Source organism: Canis lupus, chromosome 11 (genome assembly GCF_011100685.1).
Source record: "Canis lupus familiaris isolate Mischka breed German Shepherd chromosome 11, alternate assembly UU_Cfam_GSD_1.0, whole genome shotgun sequence".
Classification (NCBI taxonomy): domain Eukaryota; kingdom Metazoa; phylum Chordata; class Mammalia; order Carnivora; family Canidae; genus Canis; species Canis lupus.
Window position 1 is genome coordinate 68,561,403 of NC_049232.1, and position 17,873 is coordinate 68,579,275.

At 46.1% G+C, this 17,873-nt stretch overlaps 1 protein-coding gene across 5 annotated transcripts in view; it reads left to right on the forward strand.

Annotated features, from left to right (window-relative positions):
• Window positions 1-226: 226 nt before the first annotated feature.
• Window positions 227-17,873, forward strand: part of ZNF618 (zinc finger protein 618) — a 178,131-nt gene continuing 160,484 nt past the window's right edge. For all 5 annotated transcript variants that reach the window (XM_038553193.1, XM_038553192.1, XM_038553196.1 and 2 more), the window contains exon 1: window positions 227-328. In XM_038553193.1, the coding sequence (XP_038409121.1) occupies window positions 296-328 (33 nt within the window). In that variant the 5' untranslated portion in view covers window positions 227-295. The remainder of the gene's footprint in view (window positions 329-17,873) is intronic.

Here is a 17,873-nt window from a genome sequence, read left to right on the forward strand (position 1 = left end):
GCGGGGGGCGGCGGCGGCGGCGGCGGGGGGCGGCTCGGCGGCGGCGGGCGGCGGCGGGGCGGCCGGGGCGGGCCGGGGGCGGGGGCGGCGGCGGCGGCGGCGGCGGCGGCGGCGGCGGCGGCCGGGCCCCCCCCCCCCCCCCGCGCGCCCCCGGCGCCCCCGCCCCCCCGGCCTGAGCGGGGCGGGCGGAGGAGGGAGCGGCGGCGGCGGCGGCGGCGGCGGCGGCATTGTGCGCGCAGCAGCGGCCGGCCCGGGAGAGCAGGACGCGCCGGGCCGCCTCCTCCCGCGCGGACCCATGAGCCAGCCGGGCGGCGCGGCGGCTCCGCAGGTACGGCGGGGGCGGGGGCGGGGGCGGGGGCCGGGGCCGGGGCCGGGCCGGGCCGGGCGGGGGCGCGGGCGCGGGGCGCGGGGCGCGGGGCGCGGGGGGCCGCGGCCCGGGGCGCTGCGCCACTTCGGGGCCAGGGTTGCAGGATGCGAAGTGGCTGCGCACGTTTGCGGGCTTTTTGTGGGCGCAGAGCGGGGCGTCGGGGTCCGGGAGCCCCCCCGGGGCGCGGCGGGGCGCGAGGGGGCCGGGGGGCGACGCGGGGGTCCCCTCGGGCCCCCGCCCGGCGCCCCCTCCAGCCCCGGGCTCGGACCGGAGCCCAGAAAACAAAGCGGCGAGAGAACAGAGCAGCCATTTCAGTTTGGACAATTCACATTTTGCAAAAATGCAACCCCTTCCAGCTCTCCCCCCTCCCCTGCAAATTCGCGATTTCCCCCTGAGCCCCTCTGCGCTCCGGGGTCCCCGAGGGCCGCCGCCCCCGCGGGAGGTCTTTCCCCTCCGGCCCCCCATCTTTGCAACAATCTTTTTTTTTTTTTTTTTTTTTTTTAGGCCATATTTCCCTTTCTCAATTTTTTTTTTTCTAATTTTTCTTCAAACGGTAGTTTTTTCCCATTAAAACGACGCCACCTAGAGGATACTATTTTGTAAATAAAAAAAAAGAAATTAAAATTGAAAAGAAATATTTTTTATTTCTTATTTTTTCAAAAGTTTGCACTATAAGGCGGTGGAAGGGGGGAAAGGATTGTTTTTTTTTTTCTTTTTGGGGTTGAAAATGTTCACTTTGGTCCTCTCTGGGAGCATGGACACAATTTTTATTTCTGAAGCCAAATCCGGATAATATGTAAATGAAAATTAAGCTGGAATTTGAATGAATTCAGTTTTTGAGGGGGAGAAAGCAGAAAGCCTCCTAAAACCAAAGTCGATTTGGCTTCCTAACTCATTTTAGTTTGACAATAAAACTAATAGGAATGAGGAAACGAGGGAAATTGTGGAGTTTAGAGGAAACTGAGAGAGAATTGGCTTTATGAAGCAATTAGAAATTGTACTTCATTGTAATTTGGAACTTGTTTAGCCCAGCGGGCAGAAAAGACTAATTTCATCATTTGGCAATATTTAAAGTTTTTCTGTTTTCAAGAGGGAAGGATTTAAAAGAGAAAATAGATCCTAAAATGTTGGCTTTGGACACACCCAAAAATTGTAGTTTTTTTTTTTTTTTCTAATTTTTGCATTTACATTTTGCTGCATTAAAATCCCAAGGTTCTAAAGAAAAACAGAAATTGGAAAAGTTAGAGTGAAATCCTGTCTTTTTTTCCCTGCATTTGCTGGGTTTTGTGTTGTGTTTTTTTGTTTTTTGTTTTGATGGGATAATTAAGACTATTTTCTGATTTTGTTTCCTTGAAAGGTCTAGGCATTTCTTTTTCTGTTGTTGTTTTATCCAGAAAATGTCAGGAACCTTTTTTGAGCAATATTTAGTGAAAAAAATGTAAATTCATTACATTATACAAATTGAGTAGCCCACAGATTTGTAGGAGAGACCGCCATTAAAATAAGATATGCATAATTAACATTATTATGAAAAAACTAACAGTGGATTCACAGAAGCTCATTTTTTATGACATGCAACTGAATCAGTTGATAAAGACAAGGGTTGAAGAATCCTTGCTAGGAGAGAATTTTCCCTTCTCTGTGCCTGCTTACTCTTCCAATTTGAAAAATTTATTATTTTTTAAAAATCCAGATTGATTTTAGGCCTCTTTGATTGTGATGTGGGGTTGGTAGTTTATTAGCATTTGTTATTTTTCACAAATTTAATTACTTTCAAAGGGGAAAAGAAAATCCATTAGCTTTGATCATTTTTGTATGTGGGGGGTTGTCTGTGATATAAAAAACACAAATTTTACTGACTTAAGAAGGAAAGATAAAAGAAGGGAGGACAGAGAGGAGATGAAAATTCTGATTCTTATCCATCTTCTCTAGTGGAACACTTAAGTTTGCTGAAAAAATGGGGTAAAATACCAATTTGGCTGATTCTAGCATCAAAATTTAATTTTTTTTTTAAGGGGAAAAAAATGAAAATACACACAAAAGCCAGACCCAAAGGTACTGGCCTTTAGAATGTGAAAGCACAAATGCAAATAGTATTTGATGTAGTTTTTGGCCTTAAAATGAAATCAAATGAAGGGGAAAACAAAAAAAAAAAAAAAAAAAAATTTTTTTTTTTTTTTTTTTTTTAGAAGACAAATATTGACTGAATTGAAATTTAACGAATGAAAAGAAGGTCCCCACCCAAAATTGAAGGATTATTTGTGATGAATTCGTATCTGGTTGAACTTACTGGAGATTTTTAACCAAAAAAGAAAAAAAAGTTTTAATTTTTCTGTTCAGAGGAGGGGGGAATACTGTTTGCATTTGCAGGGTGGGATCTTGTTTGGACCTTGTGTGGGGGCTGATGGTGGGTCACACGGGGCTAGGACAGGAAACCCTGCGTCCCTTTCGCCAGCTACCAGCTGGTCTTGGAAAAAATGGTGGCCTCAGTACATGGGTTCCCACCCTGTTTTGTGGAGATTCAAATTTCTGAGGGGATGTGAATTCTGTGAAATGTATTTGACAGTGGCAGAGGTTCGACATTTCCCATCATCACCATTGCATTTGGGAGATTTTATTTTTTTAGTAACGAAATCCTTCAGGGCTGACTGGCCACATTCTGACATATTTGGAATGAGCTTTTTTTTTTTTTTTTTTTAAGTAGCATAATTAAAAAAAAATTTTTTTTTTTTTCTGTTGAATTATTTAGGCCGATGCCTAGGACGGTCAAAGAATTTGTAATTTCCAAGGACTCTGGAGGCCTCATGAGACAGTAGGCCTGAGTTTAGCAAGTGATGGAGGGGAGCTTTGCCCTGAGCTGGGGAGGGATAGGTGGGCACCCCTACTGGGCATCTGAGAAAAAGTCAGGGTTGTAGATAACAGGTTATTTCTGGTGCAAGGAATAAAAATATTGCAGCACGTCCCTTTGTGTGTCCTGGGTCTCCTGACACACAACTCAGATTCCTTCAATTCCATTCTGCTGAAATTTCGTTGTGTTGTCTATGGTTTCAAGGGAATCCCAGGCGAGGAATTGAAAATCATTTCTGTTTTGTAGACTTGTTTTTTCCTTTTATAAAAAAAATTGGTTATTCTGATCATGTTTGTTGTAAAGGAAATAGAGGTGCATGATGGTACTGTTGGGGGCGGGGTCAGTTCTCTTTTGTTTCTATTGGCGTCTCCCAGGACTGAGATCTGACCTAGGCCTTGCCTCTCTCACCTCCTATTTTAGATGGGAGTGTGACCAGAAATGGACATGCCAGCTCTTTCTTTTATTAGCCTCCGTCTGTTCACCAAACTCTCTCATAATATTGGGCAAAAAATCTGGCAAATTGGACGTGAGGGGTGGTAATTTGATGATGGGCTGAGTTATTTTGGTGAAAGATCGTTTATACTGTTTCACAGTAGAGACTCTTATTACTTAATGTTTTGCTTTTCTGCCTAAGGATTTTTTTTTTTTTTTTCTAATAAGGTTTGAAATTTCAAGGGCCTGCTTTATAGCTTGACTTTGGACCAAGCTAGGAAAAAGGGTTTACTTATACTTTTCAGCCCTGCACAGAGGTGAACTTGAACAAGAGCCCTTGCTTTTGCAGAAGAAAAGCAACAAAGATGGCTGGTCAGTGTAAGGCTGACCTCTCCCTGGTTCTAGAAAATAAACAGCCAATGGTTTGTTTCACTTGGGAAACAGTTTTAAAAACTCCTCCATTGTCACATACGATTTCCCACCCCCCAACCTTTGACTCAGCTCTTGGCATGCTGCTACCTCTGACCTCAGAATCCTCATGTCTTCTCCTTGGTGGGGTGGTAAGAACCTTCCTGCCCGTGTTTTACTGGATGTACATAAGCTGACTTTCCGTGGTCGTGGTGAAAATTTGAATTTTTGCCACGGTCTTGTTATGTTTGGTGTCCGTTGTGTCTCCTCCCTGGCGATGTCAAGTGGAGTGGCTTTGTGGGTCCATAGGAGCCCTCTCTCACCCAAGGTCTTGCTGTCTGACCTTGTGAACAAATCAGTTTTTCCTTCCGAGCCTTGGTTTTTGAGCGCTTTGGATCAGAACAAGGATAATTAATAATTAGGCTTCATCTCTGGTTCTGATTTCAAGGGATGGGCTGGGGCCGCCTGGAGCACTGTGTTGAGAAGGATTCTGGGGTCCCATCTGATTGCCTGTACTCTGGAGAGAGGGGTGCCGTGCGCCTCACAGAGCAGGGAGTGCCCCTGGTAGTCACTGTGCCCAGGTGAGGTGGCGAATCGAGACTGCTGTTCAATCCACATAGTGGCTCAGGGTCAGGGTAAGAAAAGGGAGAAAGAACGGAATAGGGCCATAGGAGGACACAAAATCACAGAGGCCTAGCATGGTGTGGAAGGTAAGTGTTGTCTCCTGAAACTTCTGTCTCATTTCTGTTTGTGACATGTGTCCACGGTCGGTGTCATCCCTACAGTGAGCCACAGTTGGAGGCGTCGGCAGGGTGCTGGGCTCACGACCCACGTTGGTGTGCTCGGGGTACCCTGCACCCTCCCACTCCCACTCTTCTTACTTTTTATCCCAGTTGACTTTTTTTTTTTTTTTAAAGATTTTATTTATTTATTCATTAAACATAGAGAGAGAGGCAGAGGCCCAGGCAGAGGGAGAAGCAGGCTCCATGCAGGGAGCCCGATGTGGGACTCGAACCGGGTCTCCAGGATCACACCCTGAGCCGAAGGCAGACGCTCAACCGCTGAGCCACCCAGGCATCCCCCCGGTTGCCTTTTTTGGGAACCCTGTGGTCTGGGTGTCCTGTGCCCCATGGTTTGTACCCTGGCTGGGCCACCCTGGGGAAAAGTCTCAGCTCGGGGACCGGGCACGTCCCCCTCACTCGTTGGCCTCGGGGAGGCCTGGAAAGACAGGTGCCGGAGGGAAGGCAGGCAGCCTCTCTGCCCGTGTCCTCTGGCCTGCCCGAAAGCAGATTTTTTCCCCCCAGAAGTGTGGAACACCTGTCTCGGTGGGAGGGAGAGCGGCCACGCTTCCTTCTCTTCCTCGCCAGCCGAGTTTCTCGGGAGGGAGAGCCTGTGTGTGCGCCGCACTTGAACTTGCATCGGACGCCGGGAGCGCCTGTATTTCGGTGTGGGCACTTCCAGAGCACTCCCAAATTGCTCCTGTCTCCTCACCTTTTACACGTGTCACACAAGCACCATGCGATGGAAATAGGATTTGAGTCACCAATGGGAGCCCCACACCTGACTGGAGGCTTTCTGGGGAGGCCAAAGAAAGGCGATCCAAGGGGCATTAATTTTAATAATGTGATTGACGGAACCCAGTACATCCACAATCAGACCCTCTCAGAGGCTCATTCATGTACAGGAATTGCTAACAGGATACTTTGTTTTCTTTGGGAGCTGTTAGGTCTTTCCTGACTTGCCACATTTCATGTGCTCAGTAGCCGCATGTGGCCGGTGGCTTCCGTCTTGGACAACATGGGGCCAGAGCAGTGCTGCATCCAGTTGTTGCTACGGGGTGGCCTCGGAAGGTTAGCGACACATCTTTCAAAGCACTGTGGTTTTGTCAGTGGAACTTCCTTCCTGAGCCCTCGATGCTCTGTGGTGTTTTAGCCTGTAGTGGTGATGAGTTCCACCCTTGAGCCTCTCCTGGCTGGAGTGGTCCACGCCTCTCCCTGACTTGTCCCGGAGCTGTCGCCTGCCAGGATCAGGCCAGGACGTTTTAGGGAAACATGACACGTGATGGCCAGAAGCCCCAGGGTGATGTGTTCTCAGCACGTGTGTCCTGGAAGTCGAGAAGTGCAGGTGCAGGAGGCCGTCGTGGGAGGTGGGCTTTAAATAAAGTATGGCTTAAGGAGGGATAGAGGTGTCGGGAGACAGCAGGTGGGTAGGCCCAGGGCTGGGACCTGAGAAGAGGGAGGAGATTGAGGGGAAAGGTGGTCTGTCAGGGGGATCCGTGCCTGAACTGAACGTGGAACCGCCAGAGAATCCCCCCTGGATGGGCCACAGGGCCTTAGGTCAGAAGCATAGGTGTTTTCTCATCCCACCCCTGCCGCCCCCAACCGGGTTGGTGAAATGGAAAGTGGGATAGTTGAGGTCAAGCAGACCAGAGTGTGGAATCCAGCCTCATCATGGAATTCAGCCTCATCACATGGTTAGCTTTGTGTAACTTCGGGAAAGACCCTTCTGGTTTTAGGACCACAGCTTCCGCATCTGGAAAAAGGTGTGTGTGTGTGTGTGTGTGTGTGTGTGTGTGTGTGGTAATGATCTTGACCATGATGGATTGATTTACCATGAAATGAAGAGGTGCACGGGAAAACACCCAGCCAGTCCTTGGAAGGTGGTCCTTCGGAGGCGGTCAACACGTGTTACCTCCTGACCCAGCAGCCGGCAGGTCTCTGTTTGGGGAGATTGAGTCACAGGGACAGCAGTTTTGGTCGTTCTGGAAACCTGGGGGCTTATGTTTAATAAGATAGGGTTGGGTAACAACAGAGAATGTCCACTTTTTTGGTTGTTGCTCTAAAACGGACCGGGACGAGACATCTCCAGGACCTTAACACATCTGTCTTGTCAAAGTGTTGTTAATGCTTTCATTCCAGGGATGCCCTAGCTCCTCTGAATATTTCTGGATTTGTTTCAAAGCCTGTGGCACAGTCTTTACAAGGGATAAATCTTAATCCCGGGTGAACTGTGTACCTTCGAGCTTCTGTTGCCCCTGGGCCTCCTGTCTCTAGTGCCCTGCCCCTTAGTCATCTCCGCTCTGAGGAAGCAGACTCCTCCCCACCAAGACCACCTGCATGCCCTGTTCTCTGCAGCCCCCCACCCTGCCCCAGGTGGGGTTCATCCGTGCCCACCCCGCAGTACTTCCCAAATACGGTTGAGCCCACAGATGAGAGCTGCTTGTTTGCATTTCCCTTTCTCCAGCCAGCTTGTGAGTTCCTTGAGGGCAGAGAGCACGGGTTATTCATTTTTAGGGTCTGGCACAGAGCAGCAGCTCAATAAATATTTGATGACTTAATTTGATTTTTGGAAATCGCTCAGATCAGTCAGATTTGAGTGTAGTGAGGAGTAGGTGAAGAGTATGTGCCCAATTTGGGTTTGGCCTTTTGGTCAAAAGCACTGTTTTACCAGGGAGCCCTAAGCGTATCTTTTTAGAGCTGGAGTAGTAAATCAGAGGGGACTCCTTGGATGGGGATTACACTCCTTTGACTTTCCGGGTCTGGGGAGGTTTTTTTTTTTTGGGGGGGGGGAGGGATTTAAAAAGAGTTCCCCACCCACTCCTCTTGTGTAAACTATTTCTTTAAAATGGTTGGGGGAGAGGCGCCTGGGTGGCCCAGTGGTTGAGCATCTGTCTTTGGCTCAGGGCGTGATCCTGGTCCTGGGATCAAGTCCCGAGTCCCACATTGGGCTCCCCGCAGGAAGCCTGCTTCTCCCTCTGCCTGTGTCTCTGCCTCTCTCTTTGTCTCTCATGAATAAATAAATAAATAAAATGTTTATAAATAAAATAAAATAACTGGTTGAGGGAGCCAATGGGGTCATCGTCTAGATTGGCTGATTGGCAGGTGTGGCGAGTGGACTCAGCATTTCTACAGAGATGGAAATGGGGAAAACCGGGAGGTAGAAAGGGCTGGCTGGTACCCTGTGTTTGCTCTGGAAGCTGGGTTGTCTTGGTCCTGGGCCCAGGGATGGGGGCACCATGGGACTGTTTGCAGACCACTTGCAGCACTTCAAATGTGTAGCAGCTAAATGTGTGTGATGCAATGTTCCATCAGGCCTTGTCTTTGGTCTGATTATGATTTACAGATGCCAAAGATTCAAGGAACATTATGGGAGAAGATTGAGAACCTTCTCTTTATTTGCTTTTTCCCCCCCCTCTATAAGTGCTGTAAAACGCTGTCACTTTGAACACTCATAGCCCAGCCCAGCAAGTGAGCATAGGATCCCAGTCTGAGGGAGACCGTACGTCCTCGATGGTCATGTTCCCACATTTTCAGATTGCTGAAATTGAGGTGTGTCTTACAATAGATGTTTTCAATTAGTACACTCCCTCTTCTTTCCTTCTCCACCAAAAGCTGTTATAAAACCAATGGTTTATTAATTTTAAAGAATTTTATTTATTTACTCATGAGAGACACAGAGAGAGAGGCAGAGACACAAGCAGAGGGGAGACACGCCCCTGCGGGGAGCCCCACGCGGGACTCATCCCAGGACCCCAGGATCACGCCCTGAGCCATAGACAGATGCTCAACCGCTGAGCCACCCAGGTGCCCCCCGATGGTGTATTTCATAGTCAGAGGCACCTTGGCACTGAGATAGAGTGTCATGTTCTTGGGCAGGGGGTGGGGTGGGTGGATTGTGACATTAGGGACTCCAACTCTGCTCTTGTTTACCTCCCTTAGTTAGCTCTGGACTTGGCTTCTTCGCTCCAGCAGTGAGGGCAGGACTTGGCCTTGGGAAGAAGCATCTGGAACTTTGAATTAGCACCCGTTTCCTTCCATGTCTTTGGGTGGGTTTCATAGCTTTGCTGTGCCCCTACTCTAAAAGATGTAAGAAGCCCGTGGGAGGGAGGTTTCGTGTCCTACCAGTGGGGGAACACCAGTTTGACGTTTCCAAGGGTAGCGCGAACAGGTCCAAGTTGAAGGGATAAGGCTTGGCTTCCCACTCTGCTCCGCTGCCTTATCATTTTGTGATCTTTGCCAAAGGTCTTCGTTCCCCTGCACTTTGTTTTCTTTATGTGTCATGGGGGTGATGGGGATGGCGAGGATGATGGGGATGATGGTAAAAAGTAATATATACATATCACTGTCCCTGTTCCCCCCTCCCCCGCTCCTCCATGTTCAAGCCTATGGGCGACATTGCTGATCAGATTTGCTAGTCTTTTCTGTGGAGTGTGGCCAGTGACCTCAGAGTCCTCCTTCGTGTGGTGCAACCAGTCAGTTGAGTTTAGCATGGGACATGAAGCCAATTTGTCATTGCTGATCTAGTTCCTTGGACACACACACACACACACACACACACACACGAAGGGAGGTGGAGTTACTTGCTCCTAAACCTCAGTGAATAGACGGAGGTGGAACTTCAGGCCTCAGGTTTCCTAACTCCTCAACCAAGGCTTTTCCTATTATTTGCACATACACTGTGTCAAAAGAAATTAAAGTTAATTTGGTCTTGAGAAATAGTGAGAGGATCCTGACTCCTCCCTTCCCTCCCTGTTATAATTAGATACCCTTGGGGTTGTCATCAAAGCAGGGCTGGGTGACCTGCTTCTTGCCTGGTCCCGGAATGATCGGATTTCAAAGGGGGAGATGCTGGTGGCCGGGCCACTGGATTGGGTGGTGTCACTGCCTCCCTCACCATGTTGTACAAATGCCATGGTGGAGGGGCAAGCAGGCCCTCTGGGTCCTGGACCGTAACCTGGGTTTGCAGCACATTTGCAGCTTGTACTCTCTCCAGACCCCAGATGAGTGTCTCAGCCCCTTAGAATCTTACTCTCTACACCTGGGAGGTGGAGTAGAGCTCATCCTCCACAAGAATCCAGTGAGGGGACGTATTTGCAAATGCTTATTCATCTATCCATCCATCCATCCATCCATCCATCCATCCATCATTCATGTATTAATTAATTAATTAATTAATTAATTTAGAAAATGCTGTTTAGACCGAAGCCCAACCTAGGCGTTGTTCTTTTACACACGGATTTTTATAACCAGCACTAGCCACCAGTTGTAAGGGCCGTGTTGGGAGATTATGTAAACTCAGAGTCACAGATGAGTGCCCACAAGGTGAGTTGGCCTCTTATCTTGTTTCATTTTAGATGCCGGCCGAAGGTTTAAAAAGTTGAGAATTTGTAGGCCTTGGAACGGGGTATGTACTTTCCTGTTCCAGGCTGTTCCCACGTTTCAATCATGTATGTGACCTGCCCAGCCGCGGCGGAAGGCCCTGGATGCTGAGCCTCTGTTTGTTCATCTGTTAAGTGGGAGAACAGTCCACTCGTGCATCCCTGGCGGGCTTCCTGCAGGCAGCATGTGAGTTGATGGTTTCAGAAGTGCTTCATGAACAGCTAGGAACTGGAGAAACACGTTGGTGACGACTCTTTTCTTTCCTTAAAAAGGGAAGGAGGGAGGCCAAGGTGAAGATGATATTGAGTCGACAGAAAAATGATATAAATATTTTGGCTGACGCAGCAGGAGGAGGCTTCTTCCTATGTTAAGCTAAAGAGAATAAAGGGAGTCAGGTGATGCTTGGCGCCCCTGCCTGCTCTGGAAAACCCAGGAAAACCGCTTTCTAGTGAAGTGAGCTGTGTGCCAGAGATGGAATCTTGGAGTCCCTGGGGTCAGCCCTAGTTCTGCAGGAGCTGGAGATGCAGCTGGAGGTCCCGGGCAGAGGGGCTGGCGGCCTGGGAGCCCTCCGCGCCACGGCGGCTTCGGCTGCCTCACTGGATGCCGTGCTGTCCAAGACGCAGGGCTGGCTGTCCTCTCACTCGAGTGGGAGCCCTGAGGGACAAATTCCCACCAGCCCCAACATTTTTGTAGTGAATTAAAGATAGGAATTTTTAATCAGGTGAAATTATGCAGAGAGTTTGCATTTTGTTTTATTTTGGGGCTCAGACTTTTGTGAGCTGAGTGGACACAGGGCACTTGGAATACCTAGAGAGAATAGATAAGGTTTTTGGATGCTGGAGATTTTTAAATTTGATTTAATTTTTTTTCAAGTTGCATCAACTGGGAAAAATAACGATTTAAATGTGTTTGTGTGGGCGTTTCTCATAATGTATGCTGGAAAGGCAGAAAGTGAAACTGCTCTGAAAGAAAACTGAAAGTGGCCTGGAACAGGCCCCAGGGAAGGCTAACTTCCCTAGGGGGCTGCCGGCTGGAATTTGTTGTGAGGTTAGTCATCCTTTTGGATCTGGGGAGTCTAGAGCTAAAAAGGTTTGTAGAGGGCACCTGGGTGGCTCAGTGGCTGAGTGTCGGCCTTCAGCTCAGGGTGTGATCCCAGGGTCCTGAGATCGAGTCCTGCTTCTCCCTCTGCCTGTGTCTCTGCCTCTATCTGTGTCTCATGAATAAATAAATTAAAAAAAATCTTTAAAAAGAATAAAAAAAAATAAAAAGAGTTGTAGGGATGATCTATGTCTGTGCCATCCAGTGTGTACTGGTAACCTCTGGCCGCCTGTGGCTGTTGAGCAGTTGAAATGTGGCTAGCTGTAAATGTAAAATCCACACGGGATTTTGAAGATTTAGTAGGAAAAAAAGATTACAAAGGCTTTCAGTGATAATTTTGAGAATAGTTATTACAAGTTAACAGAATAGCATTTTACATATTGGGTTAAAAATAATTATTAAAATTAATTTCACTTTTTAAAAAACAATGTGGCATCTAGAAAATTGGAAATTACATATGTGGCTTGTATTACATTTCTGCTGGACAATGCTGATCTAAAAATCTGCTCCCCCCAGGGAGGGGGAGTGGCTTTCTCAGGGTCACACGGCAGCTTGCTTCATCAAGTAACTGGTGAAGAATGCAAGATTCAGGGCTTGAGATTGAGAAGGATGATGTGGTAAAGACATCAGCATAACTAGGTGGTTAAGCGGAGGGAACTCACGAGAGAGGAAGAGATTGGTAATTTAGGAGGAAAAAATTAAACTGTTTTCCACTTTGCTTATCTGTTCCCCTAAACATTAATTAAATACTCTGAAAGAAAGTAAATCTAACAAGACAAGCAAAAACAAATCTAAAAGATTACCTCTGGCAATCTCTCTGCTTGCCAAAAAAATTCCAGTCTATTTAGTCTTTGGGGTTTATGAATCAGAGTGTAGTTCAGGGCTGGTTTGGGCACAGAACCCAGATTACATTAGGGGCTCTGGATTTAGGGTCCTGAGTGGCCACAAGGCATTCTCTTGTTAAGTCATGTCTGCTCCATGTACAGATTTGAGAAGCAAGGCTTCTGGAAGACCCAGAGGGCACGCTGCGGTAGTGGACCGAGCACACAGGGTGGGGAGGTCGCCCAGCTACCCTGACCCAGCCTGGTCCAGGCGGGCTCCACTAGCCCCAGTGCGGTAGGCTGTGGACGGGCATGGCGGTGAATGGAAAAGCTAGACTTGAACACAGGTCTCAGACTTTGTAGCCTAATTCTCTGGCTGTGAGTGTTTTGAAAGGAGTTGGAACCACGTGTTGGAAATCCAACCTTACAAATTTTTGTTTTAATCAAGATCTGTTGCTGTCAAAAGGCTAAAGTTGAGCATTCTTATTTATCTCACTTGATTTTTACAAAATAGCATTTTTCTGCCTTGAAGTACAGTAATCCTTGCACATTTGCCAAGTGCTTCTTAGGTGCCAGGCACTGGACTGATTTTTTTTTTTAAAGATTTTATTTATTCATTTGAGAGAGAGAATGTACACAAGCACAGGAGGACCAGAGGGAGAGAGGAAGAAACAGGCTCCCATTGAGCAGGGAGCCGAATGTGGGACTCAATCCCAGCATCACAACCTGAGCCGAAGGCAGACGCTTAACCAACTGAGCCACCCAGGTGCCCCTGGACTGATCATTTAACATCTAGTATCTCAGTTAATTGAGTCACCCTGGAGAGTAAGGAGTTTTGTTTTTTTTTTTTAATATAAGGTTGTTGAGAATCAGAGGTAAAAGGGTACATAGCTGGTAAGGATGGTTGGCTTCAAATTCAGATGGCCGCCAGAGGCAAGGCTCGCCACAGCCCTTCGAGCTGCAGAGTCTTACATTCTCGCTTACGGTAGAGGAAGGGGAAGTTACTTGTCCAAGGTGCGGCCCTGGTGATTGGCTAGGACTTGAACCCAGCTCCCTGGGATGCCCTCCCCATTCTGTGGGGTCTGGATCTGGGACTCCCAGGCCCCCCCGCCCGCTCCCCAGCTCCCTGCGCTCCCCTCGGTGGGCCAGTGGCTTGTGTGTTTCATGCGCACAGAGCCTTTAATACTGCGTTTGAAAACAGTTGCAGAAGGTTTGCTGTAATTAATTACATTTGACATACTTGGAACTGGGGCCTCCTGGATTCAGAATGCAAATTTATGCCCAGACAGATGTAAGGTATGCTTGGAGCCAAGAGCGCTGGCACGTCCCAGCCAGGGCCTGCGGTGATGCTGGCTGCCCTGATGGGACTACCGTCACTGGCAGTCAGCAGTGGGGGCGGGATTCAAACTCCGTGATACCTGGAGCTCACAGGCTGTTGGAGGAGAAATAACTCAGGGCTTCAGGGTGGGAACCATAGTCTCTAGTCTGAGCCCTGCTTCTGACTCAACCAGAGTCTGAGGTAATTTCTTTTCTCTCTTTGGGCCTCAGTGTCCCCTCCTATACAGTCTTGGATAAGACTTGGGCTGGTTGCTCAGAAAGCGTGTTCTGTTAGTTTGTTCTGGGGCAGGGGGGCAGTTAAATCCGAGACAGAGCTTGGAGGGCTGGCTTTTGGAAGTATAAATAGCAGAGTTGAGAAAGGCTTGGAATAGGAAGGTAAGCAGGAGGCTATTGGAACACACAAGAGAAGTGTACAAGACCTGAAATTTAGCACAAGGTGTTGCTCGTTTCCAGGGCTCCACATAGAGAAGTCATGCATTCAGCCTCAGACTCCTCTTGCCATCTTTATTAGATACTTACTGCTGTATAACAAGTCACCCCAAAACTTAGTGGCTTGACACAACCCTGCTTATTGCGTCTCATGGTTTCTGTGGGTCAGAAATTTGGGAGTAGCTCAGTTGGTTGGTCTAGGTTAGGGTCTCACTGTGATTGTGGTCATATGGTGGCTAGGATAGTCTTAAAGGCTTCTTCACTTTCATGTCCGGTGCCAGGGTTTGGAAGACCTGAACACTTGGAATTTCTTGGGCATCCATCCATCCATCCATCCATCCATCCATCCATCCATCCATCCATTTATCCATCCATCCATCCATCCATCATCCCTCCATCTCTCTCATGGGGTCTTTCCAGCAGGGAGGCTTCATACATGGCCTGACTTCGGTATGGCACCTTCTGTTTCCCACCCTGAGTTTCTTGTGTCCCAGCAGAGAGAGAGCCAAGCAGACCCAGTGTCTCCTTTTATGACTCAGTGTCAGAAGTCATGTAGCATAGCTTCTACCTTGGTCTACAGGTTGAGGCAGTTACAGAGCTAGGCCCCATTTCAAGAGGAAAGACATAAGCCCCACCTCTATGGAGTTGTGTCAACATTACATGTAACAGGGGATGTATCTTAGCATGGTCATCTTTGGAAAATACAAGCTGCCATACTATCTGTCTACCCATCAGTCCATCTGTTGGGTTGCTATAGCTAGTCACCTATCCATCCTTCTCTACCCACCCACCCATTCACCCATATTATCTTTCTGTCCTTCAGGGGTGTGTTCTTCTTATGACTATGTGTTCAACCATCCATCTACCCTATTCAAATCACCTGACACATTTTGAGTACCTAGTATGGGCCATATACATTTAGGGTGCTTTCAATGATGAGCTTAAAGGGGAGAATCAGACGAATAATTATGGAGAACTTACTCAGTATTAGTTTCTTTATCCCTCAAATGACTCCATGACGGATAATTTTCATCATGTTCTGACAGGTGGGGAAACCAGGGCACAAAGAAGCTAAATAACTTGCCCAAGGTCATTCACTTAATTAATGTTTGGGGCAGAATTTGAACTGAGGACTTACCAGTTTACGCTGTCCTACACTGTCTCCATTCTGGTTTCTGAGTGTGAGATGGCCGTCCAAGGGCTGGTTCTCTGCTTTTATTTTTCTTCTGAGTGAGAATAGATTCTTTTCCCCCTTGATTATAAAAATAATACCTTCATTACAGGAATATTAAAGCAGTACAGAAAAAATATGATCATTCTTTAAAAAAAAAATCACCCCAAATCCTACCACCCAGAGACAACCACTGTTCATGTTTGATGAACATTATTTAAAGTCATCTGTCTGCATATTTAAATATATACGATTACAGTTTTATACAAATGGGATTATATTCTACATGCTGTTCAGAGTCTGCTTTCTTTTTTCTTTTTAAACTCCTGGATATCATTCTGCATCAGTAAATAGAGATCTTCATTATTATTTTATTGACTGCGTTGTATTTCTCCTGTATATATGAACCCAGTGCCCTATTGGATTTAGGTTATTTCTAATCTTTTAACACGCAGGGTTTCTTGCTTGCGTGATCTCTTTATCATCACTCTCTAAAAGGCCGATTGCTGAATTGTAGCATATTCGAGTTCTACAGGTGATACTGGTTTACCCTTCTACTAAGAGATTGGGAGTGCTCATCTTAAACATTGTGGCCATCTCCTGTAGTGCCAGTTTTTATAATCATAGATGTCCTGATTGGCAAACTAATGAGATTGAATATTTCTTGGTATACTTTCATTAGCCACTTGCGTTTCTTCTTTTGTGAATTGCCTGTTCAAGCATTTTGCCTGTTTTTCTCTTGGGGTGTTTATCTTTTCCTTTAGTTTTTAAAAAGCTCTTTGGATTTTATTTTATTTTTCTTTCTTTTTTTTTTTTCTCTTTGGATTTTAGAGCTATTGACTCTTTGCTATTCAGATTCCAAGGATTTCCTTTCCTAGAATTTTTTTTAAGTGTTGTTTAGTAGTGGTTGAATAAAATGTTTACTTTTAAAATGCTTCCATTTTTGTGTTTTGGATTTTATTTTATTTTATTTTTTTTGGTGTCACAGTTGTAAAAGACTTTTCCACATTAAGAATTTATAGTGAAAAAATGGAAGAAGATATTTGCAAATCATGTATCAGATAAAAGGTTAGTTTCCAGAATATATAAAGAACCCCCTACAGCTCAACAACAAAAACCCAAATAACCTTATTTTTAAAAAATGGCAGAGGACTTGAACATTTTCCTAGAGCATATGGGAATATGGCCAACAAGCATATGGAAATACACTCAACATCACTGATCATCTGGGAGATGCAATTTAAAACCACAATAAGATATCACCTCACACCCATTCGGATAGTCACTATAAAAAAAACAAAACACAACCACCCAGAAAGTAAGTGTTGTGTGGAAAATTTGGCACCCTGTGTACTGTTGGTGCAGCTGCTATGGAAAACAGTATGGTGGCTTCTCAAAAAATTAAAAATAGAATTATCATATGATCTGGCAATCTTGCTTCTGGGTATCTATCCAAAAGAATTCAAAGCAGGATCTCAAAGAGATAATTATACACCCATGTTCATTGCAGTGTTATTTATAATAGTCAAGAAGGGGAAGTAACTCATATGTTCATTGATGGATGAATGGATAAACAAAATGGTCTGTACATGAAATGGAATATTATTCAGCCTTAAAAAGGAAGTCCTATCACCTGCTACAGTATGTATAAACCTTGAAGACACTATGCTACGTGGAATCATCCAATCACAAAAAGACAAATATTGTGTGATTCCAATCACATGAGACATTGAAAGTAGTCGGACGCATGGAAACAGAAAGTAGAATGGTGGTTGCCAGGCAAAGAGGGAAACGGGGAGTTGTTGTTCAATGGGTATAGGGTTTCAGTTTTGCAAGTTGAAAAAGTTCTAGAGATCTGTTGCACAACTCTGTGAATATACTTAGCACTTCTGAACTCTACGCTTAAAAAATAGCTAAGTTGGGGGGAAAAGCAGAGTTGAACATGTATGTTACCTAACAAATCAACAATTTGTCTTCTACGAACAAACACAGAAGAAATAGGTGTGTCTGTGTCTGTATACCATGTACGATGTATACGAGTGCTGATAATTGTTTATAAGATTAAATACCTGGAGGGGCATCTGGGTGGCTCTATCAGTTAAGACTCTGCCTTCTGCTCAGGTCATGATTGTGGGGTCCTGGGATCAAGTCTTGCATCGGACTCCGTGCTCAATGGGGAGCCTGCTTCTCCCTCTCCCTCTTCAGCCCCTCCCCCTGCTTATGTGTGCGCTTGCTCTCTCTCTCTGTCAAATAAACAATTTTTTTTTTTTTTTAAGATTTAAGAGCCTGGAAGCAAAAAAAGAATTTAAAAGCATCCTTATTTCTTTTATTATTTTATATAGCTTTTGTTTTCTTACATTTAAATTGTTTATCTATCTGGAATTTATTTGCTTTAGAGGAGGGACATAGAGATCAGGCTGTTTTTTTTTTTTTTCTCAAATGGCTAGCTACTTGCTGTTACATCATTAATTGAATAATCCATCTTTTCCTTCTGGATTTGAAATGCCATCTTTGCCTTTTATTAAATTTAGGTCTTTTTCTGGACTTTTTGATGTTCTCTGGGTGTACAGATGTCCTCTTGTTTTAATTTGGTCACTTTTTAAAAAATTTTATTTTTTTTTTAAAGATTTTGTTTATTCATAGAGACACAGAGAGAGAGAGAGAGAGAGACAGGCAGAGGGAGAAACAGGCCCAATGCAGGGAGCCTGACGTGGGACTCGATCCTGGGTCTCTGGGATCACGCCCTGGACTGAAGGTGGTGCTAAACCACTGAGCCACCTGGGCTGCCCAAAATTCTATTTTT